This window comes from Amblyomma mixtum, chromosome 3 (genome assembly GCF_055824585.1).
Source record: "Amblyomma mixtum isolate Tamu chromosome 3, ASM5582458v1, whole genome shotgun sequence".
In the NCBI taxonomy this organism is placed as follows: Eukaryota; Metazoa; Arthropoda; class Arachnida; order Ixodida; family Ixodidae; genus Amblyomma; species Amblyomma mixtum.
The window spans coordinates 238,937,022-238,964,861 of NC_143014.1; the positions used below are offsets into that span (position 1 = coordinate 238,937,022).

The window sequence follows — 27,840 nt, forward strand, 5'->3', positions numbered from 1 at the left end:
TTTGGCTACTGAAAGCTGGGGGATGCTGTACATTCAAGCTTCTCACGACTTCGTCACCTCGGACAACATTGCAACCAGCGGGCTGAGGAACATTGAAGATGGTTGATGGAACAAATGAACTGTCGTCACTGGACAGCAATGAAGAAGAGCGTGACCCATTGTCATTGGGGGCAGAAACTCTCAACACCCTCGATGTTCTGCACCGTCCCGCAAGAGCCGGCAGTGCGAGAGACGAAACTGTGGCACGGTTTTATGCTTTCCAGGCTGGGCTTATCAGGGAAATCAAAGCCAAGAAGGTGCAAACAAATATTACCACCTTTTTAGACAGAGAATAATTGAGCCAAATAAACTGTTTCATTCTCATGTTCAACTTGGCTTGCTTTTGATCACCCAAATCAGGATGATAGGAATCTTCCTCAGGGCCCTGCTAAATTCATATCATCAAGCTTCTACTTAAGCACTGTAATGATGCATTTCTATGAAGGGTATTTAATACACTTAATGTAACTGAAATTAGTGGATGTTATGAAAAATTACCTGGATGACAAATGAAGGCCCACAAAATTCTAGTGATATGGAATAAGTAGCCCTATCCTACACATGCAGTGGAGTTGTACCTTGATGCCAAAAAGGACAAGTACAGGCGATTACACAAAAAAAGTAAAAAAAAAGTTCTTTATTATAGTCGCCTATGACAGCCCACTGCAGCTCCTGTCTCCAACCAAACTGCTGTCCAGCCAATGTCAGGACCAAAATTTAATACAACAAAATTATGAAGAACCACTCCCACAGCGATGAGTGGACGTAACTTATTTCAGCGCTCAAAGAGGATGCCTGTGGCAGTAGATGCAACGATATGACTGTGATGCGATGTGGTGCTCAGCATGAGTGTCACGGGCAACAGTCATAACTTCGATGGCTCACTACTCCTCTCCTGATCCAGTGCCCCTCTTGAGTCGTCGTGACCTTGGTGACTGACGTGGTGACCTCTTTGGTGACCGGTCTGCATGCATGCAAGCAATGTAACAAGTTACTCGTTTTACTTCATTACTCAAAACCCAAGCTGTACTGTATCTTAGTAGATGCGGAACCCTGAGAGCCAAGTTTTAAAAAGAAAAAATAAAGGGGGCGGGGGGGGGGACGTGGATGGTGAAAAGAGAGAGAAAGCACATGCAACGAATTATGAGCTGCCCTCAATACACCATCATCTGATTACACCCAAGCACTCTGTACGGTGTGGCAGCAGTACAGTCCCAAAGGAACCCCAATGGCTTTAACATCAAGAGTGTCTACCATATAAGTGTTTAAAAACTCAGATTTTTCAACATTTTCACAACTCATCGCATCAAAAATTTATGCAAGACCTGCTGTGTGACAGTCAAGGATACCGCCTCAATGTGGTAGCTAAATACGGCTTGAACAACAGGTACAGTGAGCCAATTTTTGTGTGCCGAATTATAAGTTCCACTTTGCTCTGTGGTTAAAGGGGGGACGAGGGTCTTAACTTTTTTATTTATGAATATAGTCTCATGAAATTTTGCACACAGATGCATTTTTCTCTTCTGATTCCAAATATGTAATCATAATTGAGCTGGTGGTCTTAAATCTTACAAAGTCTAGAATGTAATTAGGTAATTTCTTACACAGCTTTTATGAACTTTCTCATTGCATTTTATTCCGTTTATTTACATGAACTGATAACCAGAGAGTTCCCATACCCGGTGGCATTCTTCGTTTACCTTTAAAGGGATGTCATCGTGATATACTATGTCTAGCGTAAAAGGTCGCAGTATTTGACGCTGCAACTCGTTAAGCTAATTGTAAGTTGCTATTTATATGTGGCCCAAACAAAAAAAGGAAGAATGTCATCGGGTATGGGAATTCTCTGGCTATCCATTAATGAATTAAAATCAGCAAAATGCAGTAAGAAAGTTCATTAACCCTTTAACCGCCAACCCCGAGCTGTACTCGTCATGGGAGATCGTACCAAAATCGCCAATGACGAGTCACACTCGTCCAGCCCGATATTGCGGTGCTGCCACCTCAAAAGACGAGTTACGGTCGTCAGTTGCATTGGTTGCGATTTTGAACACTAGAGGGCGGTAGTCAACCATAAAAAATGCATTTTGTGCGTATGGCGCGTAATTGAAGGCTCGAAAGAGCCATTTCACAATGGCGTCATCAATGAGGAATGCCGGTGGTGGCAGTGTCCCGAGAAAAAAAGCTGCTTCTTCAACAATTGTGACAGCAGCATTTCTGAGAATACGGAATTTGTTTCTCAAAGTGACTCGGGCTTTGTATGTGCTGGAGTCGGCTTTACATGACGACGACGAGGGTGAGTCGCTGCACGTGTGTGGGAGCTTGTGAGCACGAAAAACCCGCCGCTAGCGCCTCCATGGTTTCATTTTTCTTCAGTGCCTGGGATCTTGCAGCAGCCCACTGACGTCTACGACATTCTCGGCTGGTTTTAGGTATTTTTTGACTGGGACATCATTGACGTAATCGTCTCCAGGACGAACCGCTATCCGGAAGAGTACTTTGCTGCTCGGCGTTCTGCATAGAAACCGGCAGACCGTGATGAGATCATGGTCTTCCTTGCTCTGATAATATTGCAGGGTATTGTTGGTACACCTTGAGTAGAAATGTACTGGTCTACAAAAGAAGTTTTGTAGACACCAGTTTTCAGGAAGGCCATGAGCAGGAACCGCTTCAACGCGTTGATGCACTGCCTCCATTTCACCGATATGAAAACCGTGGATGAAGCGACCCACCAGCACCCCAGGCATTGGAAGTTGTGGGCCATGATATCAAGGCTGAACGAGGCCTTCCTTTTAGGACGAAGCAATGTCTAGGCACTTTCTTTTGTGTCACAGCGTATAATATGAAATAAATACATGGTATTTCAATGCGTTCCACCCATTACTACGGCAAGCACTGTGGGAAAGCCACCCTCGTAAACTGTTTTCATTTTTAAACTTTTTGTGTTAATTTTAACCAGAAACTATCGAAGTAATATATTTTCAGAAACAGAATTACATGAAGAAAATTATGGTCACTTAAAAGAAATTCGCGATTTTGGTACGTTTTTCGGAAAATAAATTGGCAGTTAAAGGGTTAAAGCTTCATAAGAAATTACCTAATTACCCTCTAGAATTTAAGATAACTTTTGATCGAAGACCACCAGCTCAATTATGACTACATTCTTAGAATCAGAAGAGAAAAACGCAATTGTGTGCAAAACTTCATGAGATTCAAGCCATAAATAAAAAGGTGAGTTTTAAGACCCTCGTCTCCCCTTAAGAGGCATCCTCAGGCATCCTCTCAGGCATCCAATGCCTGAGAGAACAAAATTTCTTTCTTTGCATGCACATCATTTGTCGATGCTAAAGAGTGGTGATTGTGAGCTTATCATGGAGGGACGGTAATCTCACAAAGAAGGTGGGTATACATTTTGCCAAAATTCAGCAGCAAGTAGCAGGGTTGACCTCTCGGTGGAACTGGCATAGCACTCAAATCAATGCTGTATTTCTTGTCGATTACATGTTGGGTAAACTACAACAGCTCCAATAACTGTAACACAAAAACAACAGAACTAAGGCCATTGTCGAAGAAGTAGCTAGAGCCACCTGATGCGATGCTATATGCACACAACATTCAGCTTAGCAAGACAGCATTCGCAACACAGAAAGTTGAACTGTGGCATGCTGCATGTTGCCGTTACAATAACGGAACAAAAGAGAAATTTGGTGTGAAATTATAGTGCCATCATGCAAAACCTCATATTACTGCAGTGGGTGAACCATTTTAGGGCTACACAACTGCACAAAAAACCTCCACTCACTCAGGTCACGAGTTTCCTTGGGGAGCCAATCATAGTCCACATCACTGGAATTTGTAGTACCCATTTCCACCTTTTGCTTACTGGCTGGCTTCTTCTGTAAATAAAATCAAACAGCAGAGAAAAGAGTGCATATTCTAGCTTAGTGCTACCAACAGGGTTCGCAGCTGCATGCAAGCTAATTTGCAAAAGCCAGAAAGTTGAAATGACAGAAATGTCAAAGGCTTTGCACAATTGTCAGCAACTTATTTCAAGCATGGCTAGTATAAGCGGAGTTAGCTAAAATGTCTTCAACAGCACATATTGGCAATATTGCTCCGCTGCTTTGGACACACATTGTGTGCAGACTGGAGACCAAGAGGCCCTGCCACCTCGCCAACCTTAGTCTCCTGGCACAGTGTCTTCAGCTCGCCGACTGTCATTACATTATTACAGCAGTCACCGTATAAACGCATGTCAGGGCCTGTTGGCAGAATGGGGGTTAAGAGTCGCTGCTAGCTGCTGCCGCTGCTTGATGGAACCACGGTCAAGTCGACACCCGTTCCCACCACCGCAGACAGGAGTGCTGTCGAGTCAATGAGTTGAGTGATGGAAGGAAGATTACGAGTGGGTTTATTTACATTTTTACAAGCCAAGTGAACAGAAATGAGACGACTCTGCCGCATCTGTAGTCGAGTTTTATACTGTTCTCGTTCCCTAAATTCACTAGGTTGAGGACGCCCACGCCGGGGTGGGAGGGGCCTAGAGCTTTAACTTGTGCACACCAACACACCACCGCACTTATGGTCACGCCCCCATCGTGTGTTGAGTCTGAGGGAAAGAAGGTTGCCAACGAAGTAGCGTCGACTGCGGCAGGTGATGGTTTCTGGCCAGCCGAAGGTTGCCGCGGGTCACCGACATCTGTTCTTCATCAAATGACGCCCGCTGCTCAAGTCCGGAACGCGAGGTCACGAAAAGGCCGGAAAGTGGTCCCTCGTCCCTGGAGATGATCGCGAGGGTTGGGGATGATGCCTGCCAGCTCATTGCAATGATTGGCATGCCGAACAGCCATAAGAAACGAGGCCCTTTGTTCCCCGGCACGGTCACGGCAATTGGAGAAGATACCATCCGTCTCCCCACAGCACCGGCAGTGGTGTTGACACGTGCAGACACTTCGGAAAGGGGGTCTGGTTTTGCTTAAACTTCAGCCCCTTCGTTTTGGTCCTGCACTCCGACCGGGCAAACTTGGTAATTGGAATCAGCTGTCACCTGGGCCCTCTACGTGCGGTCCATGACGGCAGGCCTGGGGGCCCCCAACCCTCGAGTTGCTCGGAGCCACCAGGAAACACGTGTGTGCCGGCTGCTTCGAAGCGAGACTCGATGACGCCCATCTCAACAGGCCGCAATTTTTTTTCCGGATTCGAGGGCCTATTTGCCAACCATTGGGCCGCCAACAGTTGCTCGCAGGCAGAGCTGATCGCAGGCCATGGCACAAGCATTTAGAAGGGTATCGTCACATGGGTGATCGAAAGTCCGGGTGCGGCTGTTACATGGATTTCAAAACAAAATATTTCCTTCGGGAAAACAGGGTGCGGCCCGTACACGGCTGCGACCCTTACACTCGTTTATACGGTACTTCGTGCAAGAGGTTTTTCCACAGCATGAGAGTGAGAACACTTGACGTTTGCAACCGTGACAAACAGCCATCAAGCACGAAATTATGCACAAGCGCCTCGAAAAGTGTCTTTTTGCTCCAGTGACGGTTCAGCAGAATTTGTCGCAGCTGTCATCATGCAGATGTGAGGCCCTCTGGCTCCTCCTGGATGCCTGCTGCGATCACCTTTTGTTTCTTGAAATGAAGACCTTTGTTGTCATGATTGTGCGGATCTCGGAGGCTATAGGCTGTACTTCCATTCACTTGGAAATGGTGATCAAAGACACTTTTTCAGTGCAGATGACACAAGCTTGAATCGAGTGGCAGGAAAATCTTTATAAACACAATTTTTGCAGCAATAAAAGTCATTTGTTATTACATATTATCAATACGACTAGAAAGAGGCACAGAATTTTTATTGTGACCAAAATTAGCGTGGAGTGGTCCTCGGTGCCTTTTCAAGTTGATCACTTAGCTTTTAACTAGCAGCCACTTTTGTGCCTGCATCAAAAAAGATCATGCAAATGAATTCTGTGCAGTATGAACATTTGCTGGCACAGGTGAGTGTGTTGTTTCACAGCAAACAGTTCTTCATAATATCTCGCTCATAAGCCCAGTCCTAAGACATAAGTCATAAGACAAGTCCTCTTGCTTGGAACATTTGCTTGAGAACTGAGGCTTCACTCTCACCAATGTTCATTTTGTACTCATAGCATTAAGGCATTTGTCCCATTCAGCAGCAGAATATGCTCATTATTGTTGCACATGTTCCTTGAACACTCATGCCATATCAATAACAGCTTAACTGGATGTCGCAAATAGCTTTGTAGAGTAAATATTTCTAACGTATAAATGCTCAGAAGAGGGACAAAGGCATCCCTACCTATAGCCATATTACCACATTTACTCGCATAATGAATACACATTTTTTTCCGAAAAAAAAATAATTAAAAAAAAAACAAACAAAAATTTGGGACCTGTGTTCATTACGCAAAGTGAAATGTTCAGAATAAGAGGCGGTAAAAACTGGACGAAAAAGTAGGCTGATATAAATAGCTACTGCATCCGGCACAGCTCTTTTTGAAAATGAAACAAACGCACCTTTCAGCATAGTTTTCATGCCGGAGAGCACAGTTTCCAACACACTTAGGAGCCCATCACGCTGCCTAAAGAGAGCAATTCTAGTTCACTTTAACACAGCTCTCAGCACTCAGCGCGAAGCAAAACTACTACAAGTCCAAACAACCCTCAGTATGGCACACTGAACAGAGAAATCCTTTGCGACCAGGTGTGGATTGTTCTGGTTGTTAGACACCCGGCAAATCATTCTTATAGACCGGTCGTTCTGCAGGGTGAGACATAGTAGTCTTTACAATCAATGGCTGGCGCCTTATATTATATGCGTACTTGCTGGTGTTTAAGAAAAGGCAGCGGCTAACACTTCCCACCAGTAGCAGACTGCATGCAAAAAAAATGGGCTGCATTCATTATGCAAATAAATAGCTACTACTTTGACACTTTTTAAACGGAATGTTGGTTCAACTTCAGGGGACGTTTAGAATTAAGCCAAGCCATCCTGACCACACTACTGCTGAACCAACCTAGAACAGTAACTATGGTTAAGCTTCCTTTCTTCTCAGGCTTCACGGAATAATTTTGGTCGGTAGTTTAGTAGTGCTGACCACAGTATATTGTGCAAAAGCAGTTTTTTTTTTTTTTTGAAGTGGACACCACCGCCACATACCTAAAGGCGCGATTAAGGTACCCACTGACCCAGGGAGCCAGTCATGCACCTTTACTTTCCTCAATATCATCGGAGTCTGCAACGCTGCGAGTGCCAAGTCTCTGCCTCCTTTCACACATTTTGCTCCACTGCTGCGTTTCTGCCAAAGCATGCAGCGCACACCTCACGCACTACCGCCACATAGCTCCAAGCACGAATGACATTTCCACTGAGCCAGGGAGAACCAATTATGCATCTTTCCTTTCCTTTCGTGACTGTCTCAAATTCGTGTCTACCAGCAGATTTCGTAGGGTCGGAGGCTTATAGTGTTTTTTGCACACAGATGGAAGTTAATGAAGGGGACCACATGCAATGCTTAGCGCGAAAGTGCGGCAGTAAAACACGAGGCTTGATCGGTTGTGGCCACAGCACAGTGCTCTCATGCAGTGGCCAGCGAAGCTGATCTGTTTGTGCTGAAGTGGGTTCAAAACCCAGTTGCGGCAATATTATTCCGTAAGGTATCTGAGAGGCTTCAGACAAATACTGCCTGTACAGAATTGCTAGTGAAGTAGTGAATTCGCACCAAAATCAATCACTTATGTCTCTCCATCAAGTCCTTCATCGATTTCCACTACTTCGATTGTTTCGTTGAAGGCAGCATCTTAGAAGGCATTACCATCCTTGAAAGGATGTAAAAATAAAGCACATATTAGGCAACAAGCAACAAATTGTGCAGAAGAAAAACAATCAAGACCCTTAGGCAACTATACAGGCCCAGGATAACGAGGCTTCTGTTAAAAAATTCTTGCTACTGCTTTCTTATAGCAATGTTCTGCTCCACGTATGCAGGGGAGCATCCTGACCTATTCCCATAATGCACTCAAACATGGTCCTCATAAAGCGGCAGCACTTGCCCATCATGAATCCAAAGTAGCAATAGGCACGCAGATGCTTCAAGCAAGGTTGTTTTAATCACTTCACCGTGCATACTTGAATATGAACTATTCCACACTAGCTCGCGATTCGTGCATTAAGCAGTATATATCAGTGGTTTTTAACTACTACATGCCTGTCAGGTTAAAAAAACCTCCGCCTGTGAAAAAATGATGCGGCATTTGGTGCAAATTATCATCTCAATCCCATTTCATAACGGCCCAACAAGGTAAAGAAAAAAATGAAATGAGGCTATACTCCAAGCCTTTTTTTTTTCTTTTTTTATGCTCTTGCTTCTCAGTTCAGAACCAGTCCTCTGGCATAAATGCACTGTACTAGCAAGACCTGCGCCATTATTAATGCGGTTTCAAGTTAACTGTGTTAGAGGTGGCACACGACTTGCACACAAAAAGTACTGTATTAGCAGAACTATAAGTCTACCTTTTTTTTTTTCCATTTTGAAATTACGAATTTGGGGGGACAACCAACAATCAAAACCAAAGCATAGCACCATTAATAAAGGTGAGACAAGCGAGATAGCAGGGATGCTATAGTGTGGTTCGTCATTCGGCTATTTTGCTCGCTTGTTTGGAAGGTTTTTTCCTTTTTACTTTTACTGCACACTTGCCGCTCATGGGAGTGCTGATAGTTGATGGAAAAGCCGGAGTTCCAATCACGGCGGCACCGCCACTCAGAACAGCAGCGCTTCTGGGGAGTGTTGTTAGCTGATAGAGCTGCAGACACTGCTTACGCATAGTTTCTCTTTGACTCTGTTAGCCACACTTGGCTTCACTGCTGGCCACGTTTTACCAGTTTTTATTGTTGCGCTTTGTCAATCATCATGAATGTTCAGACTCTGGTAAGCATTCGGAGCTTGTTCATGGCTACATTCAAGAGGTTTGGTTTATGGGGGTTTAACGTCCCAAAGCGACTCAGGCTATGCGGCCAGACTCTCTGCCACTCCCTGCCAAAGTTTGCCTCCCCTCTGTTTCAGCCAGGATATCACCAAATCACACTGGTGCCCTGATCCGCTCTGATCTCTTCCTGCTCCTTATGGTTACAGCTACCATTTAAAAATGTGACACCCTTTAGCACGCCATAATTCAAGGATTTTTCAAGGACCAACAGAAATACTAGGACTTTTAAGAGCCCTTGAAAACACCTTTTTTTGCACTCAAAGGTTTTCAAGGACACATATGGAACCTGAAGTAAGCAACTATGCAGACAATAGCCGGCGCAGTGGCTCAGTGGTTATGGCGCTCGGCGGCTGACCCAAAAGACGCGGGTTCGATCCTGGCCGCGGCGGTTGAATTTCTATGGAGGCGAAATTCTAGAGGCCCGTGCACTGTGCGATATCAGTGCACGTTAAAGAACCCCAGGTGGTCTAAATTTCCGGAGCCCTTCACTACCGCATCTCTCATAGCCTGAGTCGCTTCGGGACGTTAAACCCCATAAACCAAACCAATCCAAACTTCATTAATAATAATGCTGCCCATTAAATCTACCCTTGCTGCAAGCATGCTCAAATACAGTAGAACCTCGCTGAAAAGTTCCTGGGTCATACACTCAAAATTGCAGGCAATAAAAATTTCCCACAGAGTTACACTGATTTTGTTCAGGTTAATACCCAAGCTCCCGTATAACATTGTTTTCTGGCAACTATTTTCAAAATTTCAACAAATACTGGTCTTACAATACGTTTAGTGATCAACAGCAGGTGCACAAACACAAGAGCGGGCTGAACTTGGGAACACGCGACACTAATGCATTCATCTGCCGCCACGACTTCCCTGCAGTGCCTGGGTGCAAAGGGCAAAGCATAAAAAGATGAAGAAGTGTAAAAAAAAACCAAAGCAGTGCCTTAACATACAGGGGGCCGTCTCAATGTGAATGAGACATGAAGAGAAGAAACACAGCGGATTCTTTGCAGTGCGTAAGGGCAAGAGGGCAAAGCATCACAAGACTACAAGATACGCTTACACACAAGCAGCCCCAGTCTGGGGAACGCAGCATGAAGGGACACTGCAACATCCAGTCACCACAGCAGCTTCCCTGCAGTGCATTAATGCAAGGAACTGACGCGTATGAAAGCAACGAGGAAGATATCCCGGTTACTTACACCACCGCTGTCAACGGACCGGATGCGTTGCAAAGTTTCTCCCGTCCTAAGGACAACGTAAATACGGGCTGAACTGCGTTAACACTAGAAAAGTGTCTTTTCAGACCTTGTGCCAAGAAATGGTAATCGACATTCTTATGAAGTGAAATTGTAAATAAATGCCGCCCTTGTACCTCTCAACAGTTATATTTTTCAAAATCTTAGGCACTTCCAATTATACGTTATCCCAGAAAACAAGTTTTTCCTGCATTAAAGAACAATAAGTATCAATGAGGTGCTTCTATACATATCTTCTGTGTTTCACTTTTGACTAATCAGGCATTAACTTCACAAGCGAAAAGATAATGCAGCAAGATGCGATACTTACAGCTCCTCTGTACCGAAGATCCACAGCCAAACCAAAGGGCCCAGCACTGAAGCTCTCACTGGTGAAGAAGCTGTAAGACAGCGTGGCCTGCTGCTTGGGCTTTACCACCCTGTTGCAACCAATGGCAGTGAACTAAAAGCAAAAAGAAATGTGTTATCAATTAAAGTCCCTTTTAAAAGAGAAAAATCAGCCCACTGCATGTATCAAAATAGGATAATGCACAGGCTGTAGGATAAAATCTTAGTAATAAATCCCATCCCCGACACTTCATTTCAGTCAAGTTCTTAGGACCCAGTGGAGGTGTGTCATGAATTAAGGCGGATAAAGTAGGGAGAGAGAGAAAGAAGATGATAAAGAAGAGAAGAAGGTTTATAGAAGAAGGAAGAAGACAAAAGAGACGGCGAAGAATAATAATTATAACAGGACTCGTGGATCATGGTCAGAAGAGAAAGACAAAGCCTTGGGCAAACTGTTCCAGACATCAGTGGTGTTACAAGGCAGCAAGCAGGCTTTGCAGTGTCCCGAGGCCCACTGACCAGGCATGGACGTCACTGGCTTTCATTCCAGTCCTTTCCACCCACTGCACACCCCCGTCAACGGAACGTTATGACCTGCCAGCTGCCGACATTAGTTGCTGCTACGAGGGATCAATGGGTCTAGCGCCGTGCTACTGCTCATGTGGCACAGACCCACATACCACCACCTCTGCCGGGACCTTATCACTAGAACTAGGTACCTGTATGTGTTCACCGATATGGCATAGCATGTTGAGGCCTCAAGGTTCTTTTTTCCATGCGAGCCAGTTTGTAGGACTTTGGTTTCAAGCATTAGTACTTTAATCTGCCTTTTTCATACGGCTGTTCAGCACATGCACACCTCTCCTCCACCCTCTCCTGGGCTCCACCGGTTGAAAACAAACTACCGTATTTACTCTCGTAATAGGCGCACTCGCATAATAGGCGCACCCCTAGTTAGGGCGCGAAAAATCAGATTTTTTTATTTTCGCGCCTAATAGGCGCACCCCGAACTTGGCACTGTGATCAATATTGTATTTACACGATTGCAAGCCGACGCCTCGCCACCCCCCGCTTCCCAATCTTTATTTTAGCAAAGTTTTTGCTGAACTGACTACTAGTCCCACTAGTGCTGCTGCCGTCGCAGCTGCTGCGGACCCACAGCACGTACAACGACATCGCGTAGAACAGCCGCACACAGTTTTCAGGGATGCTCACTTTAAACGTCTGTTTGGAAGGCTTCATCTCCAGCCGGAAACGTTCCCGACTTAGGCCCGCGAAAACCTCGGCGCTTGGAGTCGCGTACGAAAATTTAGGGACGCTGCAGTCGCAACTGCCGCACTTCTCGGCCACGTCGTATTTTCTGACCTGCCGCACGCTTGGCTTGCTGCGTTCGAGAGCAAACTCCCAGCCGTGTAGCTGTTAAGGTGCTTGCCAGTCGAGCTAAAACAGCAACGCTCCGCGGCAAAGCCATAAACCACGATAACTATCGCGGCACCGCAAATCCCGGCACTTGACAGCAACAACAAGAAAAAAAAAAAACGAGCTGGAGATGCTGATGGCGATATAGATAGCGAAAGCTCGCGGCGGAGGAAAACGATGATGATGATGATGATGAGCTTGGCCTTGGGCAGCGTCTGGAAGCTCCTGTGCGCGTGTGTGGCCTCCGCGATCAAGCACCCGTTGCGCGCAGCCGGAGCCGTTCGCGGAGGCCTCGGCGCGTGCATTCCGAAAGTTTCGGTGCGGCCCTTACACGGACCTTCTTTTTTTTAACATTTTCTTCGCGAAAACGGGGTGCGGCCTGTACACGAATGCGTTTACGCGGTGTGTTCAATTTTGCGAGTCAAAAAATTTCCGGAAATTTTACCCCGCGTAATAGGCGCACCCCGAACTTTGAGCCGGATTTTCTGGAAAAAAAGTGCGCCTATTATGCGAGTAAATACGGTATACCAGTTCTAGCGCACATATGCAGTTCATGCCGGTGACAGGTGCAAGCGACACATGGTGGCAGCTGACATGCATCTCTGCACTTTGCGAATTGTCTGTCGTATGAAATGTTTTGTCCCCTGTGCAACCACCTGATCTGTCTCTTCAGATTATAATCCACTCACACAAAGAATGAAGCTTAGCAACTTTGTGACATTTGATGGGAGGCTCATCAAAAATAGTCACAAAGTTGGGAAGCCTTCTGCACAAGAGTGAGCCATAAGCTGAAGAGTCGGCCAAGTGATTGTATATGGAATGAAACATTTTATATGACACACAATTCACAAAGCACATATATATGCCACACCAAACGAAGAAGAAAACTACTACTGACAATAAGCCAATGAAGTCCTAATGCTTGAAACCAAATGTTTAACAAACTAGCGTGGGTAGAAAAAGACACTTGACTCTACTTGCTGCGTTGCACTGCTGAAGATGTACAGGTACCTTTTTCCCGTGACGAGGCTCCGGCAGAGGTCGTGCTAGCGAGTCTGCACCAAGTCAGCAGTACCACGGCACTGGAAACGGATTTCTAGTAGTAACGACAAAGGTCCATGGCCAGCAGTTCACCACATCAATGACCAGAGGCACTCACTTCGGGCTATGCTGTGTTGACACGAGTCTGTGCAACAGACCAGCACAGAAGTGAGTGGCATCCACGCCCGGCTGTTAGGCCTAGGGACATGACGAAGACAGCTTGCTCCCTTGCAGCACCATTGACATTTGGAACAGCCTGCCCCCAGGGCAAGTCACCTCTTCTCTCACAGTGCAACACTACTTAAGGGCATGTTTCTCGATTCTGTGGCATTGGAGACAATGACACAGAAGACTGACAGCGAGGGAATGAGAAGAGGCAGGCTGAGATGCCCTGTTACTGAGCTGGCTGAACACAATACAGTAGACTTGAACATCAAGGGATCAGAAATTCTGTTCACCTTATCAGAAGCGCCTCAAAAAAGAGAGAGAGAGGAGATATGTGAGCATGCTATGCATGTCGAAATGTGTGTTACATGAAAAAAATAGCTGACCACTTAGCGTGGTTAGGCCAAATGTGAATTAGGTGAGCACTTCGGTTTTCACTTCGGTTCGAGGCTCGGTTTTCAAGGTCAACCACGGCTTCAGACAAAGACTGCCAAAAATGGTGAGGGGGGCTCCGCCTTAACTGTATCACCTGATAGCTTTAATAGGTTAATGCCCATTTATGCAGAACTGGTCATTCTACTTTACACTCTTGACCGCTGGGAGACCTCATACCACTGCTGGCACAGTGGTGCAGCGGTTACGCAATGCGCCACGGCTCTGTGATGGCAGCTGCTGCCACTGGCGAGGCTTGTGTGACCCAGCTTGCTCTCCCCTGAGCAATCCACGTCGCCAGACAGACAGTGGTGAAATCGGTGAGTGCGGTTCTTTGTGCTAGCGCAGTAAAAAATAAATACAACGACCCTGCGGTGGGAGGATAATTGCAAACGGAACATAAATGGCATTACGCATGAAGTAGGCTAAACACTGAGGGCATGGAACACGTTATCCTTCTTAAAAATCGCACTGGGCTAATTTTCTTCTTTTCAATCTTTTTCGCTCTCTTTTAGAGAGACTTCTATTTGTTATTTTTTGTTCCTGGCAATTTCTAAGGCTCTAACTGCTCTGAAGGTGCTGCCCACCTGGGCAGACGTGCATCTCTCTCTTATCTCGATCCTTCTGCAGTGTAGCCGTTGTCAACTTTACGAGCAGGTGCACCATGTGCCTCAGTCACAGTTAAGTACGGCTCCAAACTGTTTAAGCTCTAAGTCAACCAATGACCTACTCCACCCCTACACGCCTTTTAGTCTGCCGGTGTCAATGTGTCGCAGGTGACGCATGCACGGTGCAGAGATCTGGAATCTGCACCCCACCCATGCAACAGCAAAGGTGCCTTGCAAGACAGGTTCCCCGCACAACGCCGTGAAGTTGGGCAGAAGTCTTCCTGACAGGGTGTGCTCACTGCAGGGAAGCTTTTTATATACTTTTCCTTTGTTCGACAGTGTTGCACAGACACTCCGCGAATATCGTTGCATGGGGTTGCTGGGGTTCGCAGTTGCTATGAAAGTTCACGTCTTAACTGAATCACGCACGAAACAGTTCGTCTTTAGGAGACTTTCTTAAAAAAAAACACTGAATCCTAATGGGAACCAACCACATGGTATCGCATTACTCCTCTTACCCGAGAATTTGTCTTCACCGAGTTCGTCTAAACAGGAGTCTAGTGTATCTGTGTGCAGCAGAACAAAGCAGCACTTGCGCAAACTGCCGCTCCTTGGGTCTGTGGTATCCTTGGTGCATTGTGGCACACGAAACATTACGGCAAAAACGTGAAAGCGAGAAAACTCTGCTTCCATGCCGTGAGAGCCGAGGCTCAACGAGAAGGTCCCACAAACTGCTTTTGCAGAATGTTGTGCTACACAGCCGTGACTGTCGGCTAATTTTTTTGCAGCCCTTGCTTTGTCTTTTGCTTATTCGACACAAATATTTGACTTAATCTTTTTCTGTCCTGCAGAAAGTCGTGTTCAGGCTTCACATTCCTCTTCTGACCATGTTCCATGAGTCCTTACTGCTCCACTCAGTCTTCTTTCTCCGTCTATAAACCTCCTTATTTCTCTTCATTTTCTTTTTCCCTACTTAATCCACCCAACTCATGATAAGGTGCTTAGGCTGAATTTCAACAGGCAACTCCACACTTCCAGAAATAACCCTTAACAGATCAGACAAACATACCTTCCTGCATGTGCAGTCTTCATTGCACTAGCACGTCATCCTGACATCAGCTTTGTTTGTCCATTCTCCGTAGAAATTGATGCTGCAGCTTTTTCTCGCTATGTTGATGCGAGTCCGGCTGCATGAAATGAATTTATTGCTGAGAAATTGGATTTAAAATATTCCCCACAAACTGATTTCAACTCATGATATCCAGAGCGAAAAAGTCTCAGTGATAACAATTTCTAAGTGTATGCCTGGCCTCAGGGGACCGTTTGAGAAAAAATGTCTCACTGCACCGCAATTTCCCTGCGAGAATGACCGGTGGTGGCGATATCTACAGTTCGGCTTTTAGCCATTTCTAGCTTACAACAGCTCCATTTGCATGGAAGTAACCGCCTTGTCACTGAAACGCACCAACCCATCGATACAGGCCAACTTTGATCTGTGCTCAGTGTTGATGTACTGAGCATGCTGGTAATGTTGAACTCATTTCCCTTGTCAAATGCTGCGCAGCTAGTTATGCTAAAGACATGATTTATGTAGGTGGCCCACTCCTGCAGAAGATTTGGCCATCTAACTAAATTTAGTGTCAGAATACAATTCAAGGTGGATATAGCGAAACTGAGAAGAGTGCAATTCTTCACTACAAGAAGTTTTCATGTGAAGACGCAAAAGGTCGGTGCAAAATGAAAACTAAAAAGGGAAATAAGTGTATGTGAAATCATCTTCAAATATTCAGAGTAAACCCCCGTTACTCGAAGTCACACAGGAAGAAGCCATTAAGTCATCGCCCTGATAACGAGACTGTGACAGCCACTGCCACCATCTCTGTCTGCCACAGCTCGCACGGTACCACTATGCGTGGGGTGGAGAGAGTGGAGGAGGCAGCGTAGTCAGAGGCCTCTTCCCACATGCGCCCTCTCTCAACTTGGCCGGCTGTCATCGCCCTGATCAACCGACTACTCAAGTCCCCAGCGCTCTCCACCCACTCCTGGCATACAGCATCGGTCAGTGCCAGAATCCCGCGAGCAATTGAGTGGCAGCGATGGGTGTGCATTGCTCGTACCGTGCCTTCTTTACTACGTCCTGTTGTTTCGGGCTGCTTTTGGGCTTGAACTGTTGCAATGCTACTCGGTGCAACGTTACAAAAGTGACAGCTCTGGAGACTGCTGCATTTGCCCCAGAGAGGTGTTGACAACACTGCAGCATGGCGCATTGCGTCAACTGCATTCGCTCATTGAAATCATAGACTTTCCTAGAGTGGTGCTTGTTTTTACTGTTGAGAAACTTTCGCGTGGTTCGGCCCAATTACGAGTACCGCAGCACCCGCTAAGACATAGTTGGCATACCGAGTTCATTATATATAAAATTAATCACCACAAACCTCTGTTACAAGGAGTTCACAAATACAAACGCTCCAATGGGTGCATCACTGGAGAATTGGGAACTTCGTAATATTGACAAATTCATTACCTGGAGCTTTGTTGCATCCAGGCTTAACCATATTGCGAAATTTCAGCCAAACCTGAAATTTCTAAGAATTGAGTCCCAGAAAGAAAAGCTTTTTTTACAGCCTATGAGCATGCACCACACAAACATATACATGCATAAATGTTTCCTAGCATTCCCCGAGGCACCAAACTTCATCACGGCTGAGCATAATCTCATTTGCTACAGAGAAGGCACGGCAGCATGCATGCACTGTTGCGATCAAAAGTTGACAATACGCGAGTGTGTGGGAAAAAATATTTTTGGCGCAGTCACTTAATCCGGTCGGCCGAACTGTGTCAAGGTGTGAGGGGACAAGTATGCTCTTCCGCTGGCCACACTACCACGCGACTGTGGTGCAAGGAAGAGCTACAATGAAACCCAAACAAGAATCTTGAGGCGTCCCTGACCTCGAGGGTGCAGAAGTAAAATAAATGTTGCCACGACTGGGTTCTGAACCCACGGCAGCGTGAACAGATGAGTTTCGCTAGCCACTGCACGAGAGCACCATGCAATCACCGCAGCCGATCATGCTTTGTGTTAAATTGCTCTCGTGCTCTGCACTGCACATCGCTCTCTTCATCAACTTCCATCTGCAGCACAAACAGATCAGATCAGCTTAACCTTGATAAGAGCTTAACCCGAGTCTAATACCATAGCCAGATGTGACCACGACCCAGCGAAGCAAAGCAATGAGTCAACCAGGCTAAACATACGCTTTCGCACATCTACTTGGCTTAACTATGGTAAAACACTATCACTTTTTCTTTTTCCAAGAACACGCGTCCTGTAATATTTTGATCGCAAAAGTACACACATGCTCTCAAATTACCGTAACTGTGATAAAAGTGGTGCCAACTAGAAGAAAAATCATTGGGTATAGGAGAAGTTTGAAACAATTTATGCCCAGCTCTATTAGATCACTCCTTCAGTAACTACTTTCATGTGCGTAGCAAAACAACATACCAGGGATACTAATGGGACAGTCTGAGGAGTACTCAAGCTGCTAATCAATTTTCCAAAGTTTTGTTATTCCTGAAAGCAGCCTCTCTTCACTTCTCTTCACTTGAAACAAGACACTGCTGAGTAGACATCAACATCCTGACCATTATGAAATCTGAAAGCGAAATGCTGATGTGGCACACTCAATTTCGATGGTCACCACCTGTCGAGGCTGACATATTCCAGGTTTGCCCAGGGAGAAAGCCACTTATTGAATACTCACATTCTGGCTGTAAAAAGTGGAGTCCATTGGGTAACGGAAGGACGTGTCCATGGTGTCCAACACAAAGTCCGTTTCACCCTTGTTGCTAAAGCCCACAGGAAAGTGTACTTCCTTGCCAGCAGGCAACTCTGCATAAAAGAGGAAACTCGTTAATTTGAAAAGTAACGTGCCACCTAATTTCTACATATGTGCAAGCACATCTGCAAAACATTACAAAATAAAACACAGCAAGTGCACACACGTTCTACTGAAAACGTGGATTGTCATGGTTTAGGAAGTTTTATATGTGCAGTTGAGCCTGCACATATCGAACTCGAAGATCCCAAAATAGTTCAATGTATTGATAGTTCGATTCACAGCAGAATCTCAGCAATACAATCCCAGTTGATACGAATTTGAGGATGACATGAATTCGTAAAATTCCCTGGCCACATAGTGGGTACAATTCAGATGTTATAAGCAACCTCCCGCCCCACTGTGGATGACACAGCTGCATGGGCCGCGACCCCCCCCCCCCCCCCCCCCAAGCACGAACTGCTAGCTGCCTGTACATTGCCGAATGCCGGGACCACCAGTCGCAGGGTGCGCACTGCAAACAGTGAGTGGCAGCGCATCCCGTACATTGGTGACGCCGTGATCGCCAGTTGTGCGGAGCGCACCGCTAGCACTGAGCAGAGGTGCGTGGTGTATGCAAAAACCCGTCAGCCAAAAACACATTTGCGAAAATTCTGCATCTGAATTTAGTTTGTTTCGGAAGATAGGAATAATTTTTGCGACCCCGTGAGATTTGTACGATAGCGATTCTACTTTATGAGAATTGCATAGCGTATCTGTAACCTGGAAGCAAGAATATATTGCACCCGCGCTAGTGACTCACTTAATGTAGAGACGAGCCGCTGACTGGCGTGTTGGCAGCACACCGCTTGCTGGGCACTGCTAGGCCTAACCTCCTTCGTAAGGAAGCTGCAGTAGAGGGTGCTTTGGAACTAGCAGCCTATCATAAGATGTCTAATCTTATGATAGTACACTATCTTATGATAGTATAGTACACTATGAATACAATAACCGCTCATTAAAATTATGGTACAGTCGGTTTCTGCAACGCCTCCAGCAGCAAAGCACGCAGGTTGGTTTCACCCCATGACAGGAAAGTGGCGCAGAAACAGAGCACAGGAGACCAATGCCACCCTGAAGCACACCCCACGTTTGGGCCACTCACCAACCTCCGTCTGTGAAAACTAATTGAAGAGCGTCGTTAGGGAAAGCGCCACTTGCAGGTGCGCAGCACCAATAAATATTGGAATGACCAGCAAAACTTGAGTTTGATATACTGTGTGACTTGATATACTTTGTGACAGTCGACGGCACTGGCCAATCATGGCGAGATAAAGCAAACATGCTGAACACAGGCCCAGGTCAGATGCGCATTTCTTATGCGAGGCAAAAAGAAAGAAAGAAAGAAAAAAGAAAAAAAAAGGAATGAAAACTGACATTCAGAAAAATCACAAGCAACTATTGAAATAGAATTTACCTATGTGCAACGCAAATCTGCAGCAGAACATTTAGCTGCAAAATGATGTGTTGCTCCATTCACTGCACAGAGTAATTTACCTCCAGGATTCCCATACCTGGTGCTTATTCACAAACTGAGCTTCTGCCTGAAAGCATTCCACAGGAAAGCAAGAATTCAGAGGCACAAGGAAGATCAAAACCAACTAACTTGACTGGAAGTTCTGAGGCTTTGTGAACAGCAGGTAAGTATCGCCATGAGGGGAGGGTTTCAGTGGTCCACCTGATGTGCTGTCATCACCTTCGTCATCATCCTGCACAATTTTCACCAAAGTGTCCAAGACATAGAAACTTGCACGCTGGTGACAAAGGCACTCTCAAATTAAATATTAGAAAGCTTCCAATAAGATACCACAGATGTGCACCCAGCTGATGAAATATACACTTAACAGGACCCTTAAAGGGTCCCTGAAGAGGGCGTTAAAGGTTGGCTATAGAATGCTAGCATTACGTAGAGTACAGGCCACCGAGCGTTCATGCCACATACCAGACCTCAAAATCGAGCTGATAATCTACAATACAATTTTAAGAACTCCCGCTTCCGCGCCTTGCGGCGACCAGTGGTGCCGAGCTTTCACCCGAATCCACGCGCATTGCGTCAAGTAGTGCTGTTTACATCAGCAGTGAAATGCCATCATTGGTTTGCCGCGCCAGCACCATCGACGACGAACCAGATTAGGAGGCGTTGGCTACGCCCCCTGGGGAATTCCCACACGCGTGGGCGGTCGGTGAAGGGGCCGAGTGCGTGGAGCCGGCAGACTGGCATTTCCGCGTGCAAAAAGTGACCAGAGGAGAGGTAAAAGCGCGAAGATACGGAAATTCAAATTTTGACTACAAATAACTCAGCGTTCACAAAACGCATGAATAAAATTTTTGCTGGAGGATACTCGTGACGCTGCGTCCGTTAGCATACTAGGCGTCTCGCATCTTTGTTGAGACCCCCTTTCACAGCCCCTTTAACTTAGAAGCAAGAACAACAGTACTTGCTCACTATAACTCGGAGTAAAAGAGCGGGTGAGATGTGTTCTGATAGGCAACGCCTGCATTTGGTTCTGGACCAAAAGCACAAAAAAAAAGGAAGTAATAAATGAAGCCACGGCAGACTAACCAGCTTTCGGCAGACTAACCAGCTTTATGCAAACTGGTAAAGTGATTGTATACAACATTGTTTTAACACGTGCTGGCCGAGTTTTGATTGAGGCAAATCACAAAAGGCACCCGTGTGCAGTGCAATCTCACCGCAATGTGAGGAACCCCAGGCGGTCGAAATGCGGAGTCCTCCACTACGGCGTCCCCCATAGCCCATATGTCCCTTTGGGACGTGTTACATCACCCAGTTTCTTTTGTAACAACTGTCTATATTCATGCAGAGATTTCTTGCAGTCAGATACCTTTAGGAGAGCCAATGAGCTGCTGGTCAAAGCAAAGACACTGTGCGGAACCATCCATAAAGGTTCAGTCGTTCTGTTCACTTTTGTGAAACACACATGCCACCTAATTTAATAAATGCAACTACGGCATTTATTTTTTTCGGACCAAGTTGCATTGCCGAGGGTGCACTCTGTAGTCTGCCTCTATGGTAAGACATGGTATGGCATGGTATCATGCAACAAACTACCACCACACAGTTCAAGTTGTATATACCAAGACCACTCGTTGCTCCAGTAGCACTGTGCAACTAAGCAGTTTCTTGGGTTGCTCAAGCCGTAACAGCTGTTTTAAAGTAGATCAACTCTTAATACTACAGCAGTTGCTCATGTATGCTGACATGAGAAAATGCATTTAGAATTGCATTGAGAGAATCAAAACTATAAGAAAGGATACATGAAACATGCCCCACGACTCATACCCACGTCTCTGGGGCTACAGAGCTTATTCATGTGATGTGGATTTTGCTGTTGAATACGCAGGTGGTCACATCCGTCGTGGCTACATGAGTGGGCTAATCTGGTGGCCCGGAATACTCCAAGCAATGCCGGGAAGGGTGAAAATTTATGCTGGCACCCTCTAGTTCCCGTCTTCTGGGAACCAGCTCGGGCGACCCTCAATCCCGGCAGGGTTGCCATGTAGGAGCCTCCAATCAACAACCTCTACACTGGACACCCATCAGAAAAGAGCTAGAGGCTGGCCCTGTACTCCTCAGAATTACATTTTGCCATACTAAACAGTGTCAAGTTAAGTTGGATATGACAGGTTGACCACAGTGTCAGCCTACCCCCACCGCACATGCATGCGCAAGAGTGGATGCCAGTTTAAAGCAGGCAATTGCCAATGATGTACTGTTGGCCACAGCGCCGTGGGCCTCGACACCACGCTCTGTGACGGCAGATGGCGCAGCAATACAGTTTTGTCTTGCACCGCCACGCATCGCAGATCCCACAAACTTTTGTGGCTGACAGTACGGTGAAAAAGGGTAGAAGGTACATTGAATGACTGAAGTATGAACTAAATAGTCTCTACTACATTAAAATATTTTCCTGCCACCTCTGCATAACCTGCAGTAGAAAAATATCACTCGTACATTACAGCATCAACTCTTCAAGGCATATGGTGAACATAAGCACTATTTCAACGCTGTAAAAGTAATCTATGTTTATATTCCAGAATACACTGGTATATTTACTGGCGGTGCAGCTTGAAAAGGTCCAGGGAACTTGCACACGCAGCAGCAAAGGTTGCATTTTCATCAACTGGTTGAGCATGTGAGGCCTCATGCAAACCACCTGATGACAGCAGCACAATGCGAGCACTCGCAAAACTTTATGAGCACACAAAATAGGAAATTATGTCCCAAAGTTGCACTATAAGGGACACTGCAATGAACGGCTGCAGAAAAGTTTTTGTGAAGACGCATTCGTTTAACATGCACTGAAACTGTGGCAGCCTTTTGATGGTCATCAAAAAAATGCCTTGGCTACAAAAAGCTGCCATATCAAGTGGCCTTGTTCCAAACAAAAAAACAGACAAATTTGATTTCAAAGATGACAGCACAAAAGGACAGTACAGTCATTGCTACCATATTTTAAACGTTTTTACAGAAAAACAGCGACTATACAAATGTGCGAATGCCGTAAGCAGTTCTTGGACACTAATACTGCGAGGGAGAAGTTGCACAAAGCTTGAACACGAATTAGCTGATGAATTCTGCGTGAAAAAACATAAAAGACCACACAATGGCACTCCAGGCACCGTTACAGTTAACAAGCGGTATATGAGCACTGCTACATATGGTTAATTAAAGGGCAAGCTCAAAACAAAGTCAGTGCCACTAACCTGTTCACACTCTGCTGCTTCTTGCTGCTCAGAGCCACTTGGTGCAGCATCTTGAACAACAACATCGTCCTCCTTTTGTGCTAGTGGATAGGGTGGGCCTAAAAAAAATACACATTAAAACAAGGTCACTACTGCAAGACACGTTTTTACGAGTGCCTGAAGACTGTTACAAATGGCTGCCTGCCTTCCTAGAACTGATACTTTTCTAGACAAGGTACTGGCAATTTCAAAATAGGCTGTAAGGCTCTTCTTTCGAAGAATAAGGTTCGCTCTCACAAGGATGCTGACGAGAAACGAGATTTAATATCTTTTTTTTTTTCCTTCAGACTTTTGTGCTTTCGGAGCCTTCAGGAAAGAAATCTGAGAATACGAATTGAGTATTCAATCACTTTCTGAGAAGTTTTCAGACCTACAACAACAGCTTACAATAGGGTCTGCCAAACGCTGCTCACTGGTTCGCCTCAATTCGCACAATTCGTGGCAGGTGAGAGTGCCATTCACTACAGCTGGCTGCTGGTGCTTTCAAAGGTCAAATCATACCTCTTTTGCAACACACAACTAGTTAAGCGTGAAATCAGTCCGCCATATATATACCACAAGTTCAACCAAGAGTGAGCTTGCCAATCTAAACCGACGACATCAGGGCTGACGATAGCATGCGGTGTTTGCTCGCTGGTCGGCAGCAACAATTCAGTTGATGGATCAAAGGCGATATATTATACAAATCAGCATTTAGTTGCCTGAATCGATTCCAGTGCTCAAAGTGAAGACTGCCCCAAAAATTCGTCGAGTTGCAAGACGTACCCTTATCCACCAGAGATTACAAGTGAACTCTAGAACAACTACCAAGCAAAATCACATCAACTTTTTCAGGTAGCTTATAGTATAGAAACATTTAGTTACTCTGAATAACCACCACATAACAATCTAAATTAGTGGACCCATGTTAAACACACCTTGAAAGCTGTACTTGATTGTACTTGAATGCACTTGAATGTACTTGAAAGCTATTGTTACCATTGGTACTAGGACGAAGTTGACGGTCTATGCCAACGACACAAGTATTTTTTGTGTTTATGATACCTGTGAAAAAACAGTTTAGTACAGCCAATTCAATGTTGTCAAAACTAGGTGTGTGGGCCAGCCAATTACTCTAAAACAAAACAGATTATCTTTTGTGCTAAAGAAAAGCATATTGCATCGGCTCTCAAACTTATCTTGAACAACAATAACATAGAAACCGTGCCTGAACTTAGAACTTTGGGAGCTGTATTTACTCAAAATATGTACTTGGACAAGTGCATAGATTATATAGCATCCAAACTTGCCTCAGTGATGGGCGCTCTATACAAACAGAGATTTTCTCCAAAAAAAACTATGTTGCTGCTGCACAATTCTCTGTTCCTATCCCACTCAAGTTACTGTGCTATGGTCTAGGGGAACGACTACAACAAACAACATACAAAACCTTGCCACGTTACAACGCAAAATTATTGAGTTGTAACATACTTGCCATATAATAGCAACAGAGATTAACATTTCCGAATGTTAGTATTATTATAGGCAGGAGACATCTACACCTAATATTTGTATTCAGCACTGATAACAGAATGAAAAGAAAACAATACTATGCTAACGAGCCTAGCAGAATTTCCCACTGAACAATACTCAAGTCATGACACATGAAATCCAGAACACTGGAAGACTTTTCCTCACCGCACAAATTATGCGATGCAAACTCTACGTTACAACATTCTTCAGCTATTAAACACCAACCTAATAATAACACTGATGCTTCAGGCTGAGTTGAAAACAGCTTAAAGGTGCCCTGTGATGCAAACCAAGCATGAGGTCTTGATTCTTTGTATGCAAAGTAGGAAACGTTGTGATGCCTGGACGGCCAAAGAGATTGCCGGAATGGTAATATTTAATATTTTAAGGATCCCCAGGTGGTCGGAGCCCTCCACTACGGCACCTCTTTCTAGCTTTCTTCTTTCACTCCCACCTTCCTCCCTTCCCTTACGGTGCGGTTCAAGTGTACGCCAAGATGCCAGACAATTACTGCACCATTTCCTTTCCTCAGAAACCAATTTTCATTTTCATTCTATTGTAATCTTCTCTAAAAATGCTTGTTTCGAGCCAATGGTGCCGCTACGCTGCGGCCATTTTCGGCAGCAGGAATGAGAGGGCGCTGCCTTTCTGATTGGTTGGGCGTCCAGTTTGAACCTAGTTTTTTTATACTCCCAAAATGAAACTAAAATATGTCTCTGAGTGCTGTAAGCTTTTCGCATGCTACAAAAACTAAAAAAAAAGCAGGGAAAGCTAATCGAAAGCTAATAAGAATAACGCTAGAAACTACACTTTCAATTTCGCTTCAAACTTTCGTAGAGGCGAGTACTGTTCACACCACGGCAAGTAGGCAGTAAAAAAAAAAAGGTAGGGGGGGAGAGAGAGAGGAAGAAAAGAAAAGCCAGTGGAAACACCTTGCCCAAAAATGGAGAGAAGCCAGACAGGAGACAGGAGGGAAGGTTGGGGCTGCCAACAAAGTTCAGGGAGCTTCCTTAGTAGTGTTAGTCACCTTTGCCCTGTCTACAGTGTATACACAGGGGGTGGGGACGGGGAGACAATGCTGTGAAAGCAACAATTGCAGGCAAGCAAGCCTCTGCTGCTTCTGTGCTAAGTGTGGTTCTGATTGGTACCAGCCAATTCCAGCACTGGGTGAGTGAAATGGGTGAGTGAAACGCGTTTTCATCTGATTTTTAGAGTTATTCTAAGTGGAGTAACTTTCGTTTGCATGCTCTGATTTCATTAAATCTTTTTTTGCACTGGTCTCGGGAACACGTGAGGAATCCATTTCATCAGATTATCTGGCACTGAGGAAAACACCCTGGTGCCCCTTTATAAGGAAGGCTTTTTAAACCACACTACAGTTCTGAAAAATCTTGCTATTCCAATCAATTCAGTTTTCACACAGGACTGACTATAGCGAGCACGTATGTCAAGGTATATATTCTTTATTTTTTTGATAATCTGACTACCCTAAGTGACTGTTAGATTTTTTTTCCCCCAACACTAATTTAAATTGCCATTACCTTCATATATGTTCCTTTTCGTGCCATTTTTTCAGAGCTGCCATTCATACGTATACATGACTAGAATACTCCTTTTTTTACTTCGTATTAATGCATCCTACTTACATTGTCATTTTTGTCAAAACTAATGTTCTAATGTATTCATCATCATCATCATCAGCCTGACTACGCCCACTGCAAGACGGTCATCTTGCATATTTAATGTATTATGTAACCCTATTTCGTACTGCTTAGGCTGTGCTTAAGTATTCTGTTGCATGACCCACAGTTGTTTGATGGGGACGACGTCTATGCCTCATTTTACCACGTCCGCACTAGGTCTTATGGAGATCAATTCATAGTTCCAACCCCATCTTGTCGCGATTCAACATTCTCAACAACTGAAAACAGTACCCACACTCTAAACAATGTGCTGCTGCCTAGGATTCTCTTGCCACACACTTTACAGCATAAGACACCACTGCCCCTTATTTTGGATAAATTCTGCAGCCGCTGGCATAACGGAACCACTTTTCACAGCAGCACTCAATTTTAGGTCTTATTTTTTAATTCTTACACCAGACATGCACACCAGCTTGCACCTAACCAATCAACTTTCTGTGCAACTTTTGACACCCCGGTTCTTCCCCAGAAAATTTTCTTCCGCATGCAAGGTAAATGGTAAATCACTGGCTCAGGCCGACCCATGCCTTGCAAATAAAAGGTTCTGGAAACACCCAAGCCGTCCTAAAGCAACATCCACGTTGTAAGATTTCAATATGAAACAAGACGAAGTACGTATACGTTGTTCCCCCTTTGTAGTGTAGTACGTTCCGCGTGGCAGCTGAGCATTAGTCATTGGTAACGCTATATAATCGGACACATATCTTATCAATCGTAGCAGATATCGTAACAACTGAATGAAGGCGTTTCGCGCGCCAGGTAAGTTAAAAGGCGGGAACAATTATATAAAGATATTCTAAAATAATTTAAGAGCACTGCCAGGTAGCGGAACTGAGACAAGAAAAGAAGTTAGCTTGGTGACGACGGAACGTGCACATGCGGAGGCGGTGGGAAAGCTCCGCCCATCTTTGCAGATGCAGGCGAAATGTTTTTATTACTCCAAAAGGCTGATACTTTATCTGTTCCCGTACAACCTAAACCGCACATTACATATCTGACTTACCAGCCATACGGCTGCGTACCTTTTAATTCAGGTGTCGCGTGGATAAACAATTCTAAGCAGTTGTGAGCAAAAAACTCCACAGGTGTCGTACTACATACGTAAGCAACGCAACAGTGCGAGGCAGCTTCACGCACGCAAGCACGCACGCACACACACACACGCACAAAACGACTTCAGCGCAGAGATATGAGGCTCCGAATGAGGTTCTTGACACGAGTTACAGGCAAGTTCGCTGTGTCCTTATGAAAGCACGCAGACGTTTGTCCGCGCCTCACGCAAACACTACAGCGCATACTTCACAGTAACTACAGCTGTCAATATTTTTATGAACACCCTAGAAGTTTTTATTAACCAACTTTCACTTACCACTTGAGCTAGTTTGACCCAGCCATCCGGTGTTTTCAGGTAGCCGAACTTGAAAGCGCATAATGCCAGTCTTACATTCCCGCCGGATGAAGAAACGGTCGTCGTTTGTTGCCCGACAATAACAGGCATTGTGCGGCGTTGAATTGGCAATGAATTAAATAGTTCTTACTGCTTCGTGGGATAACTTATGAGAACTGTTTACGGCCAGAAGGAGCAACAGTTGGTATATTAGCTCTATGGGAGCAACCCGCCAGGCAATGTAGGCGTCACTACCGTGTCAACACGCAGCGAAGAAAAGCCAACCACGACCGGCGCT

General features: G+C 45.2%; 1 protein-coding gene across 3 annotated transcripts; it reads right to left on the reverse strand.

Annotated features, from left to right (window-relative positions):
- Positions 1-693: 693 nt before the first annotated feature.
- On the reverse strand, positions 694-27,801 carry LOC149354115 (translocon-associated protein subunit alpha-like). 3 transcript variants are annotated; one of them, XM_089577455.1, is made up of 7 exons: positions 27,525-27,801; positions 22,902-22,999; positions 19,780-19,882; positions 18,060-18,187; positions 10,614-10,745; positions 3,842-3,932; positions 694-1,003 (listed from the first exon to the last, which is right to left on the reverse strand). In XM_089577455.1, the coding sequence occupies exons 1-7, from the start codon at positions 27,583-27,585 to the stop codon at positions 924-926; spliced, it is 693 nt and encodes a 230-aa protein (XP_089433581.1). In that variant the 5' UTR covers positions 27,586-27,801; the 3' UTR covers positions 694-923. The 3 variants fall into 3 exon arrangements, with proteins under 3 accessions (XP_089433581.1, XP_089433580.1, XP_089433582.1); XM_089577454.1 differs by having other exon boundaries at positions 3,842-3,935; XM_089577456.1 differs by lacking the exons at positions 694-1,003; positions 3,842-3,932 and adding an exon at positions 7,791-7,874.
- Between the last annotated feature and the right edge of the window lie 39 nt (positions 27,802-27,840).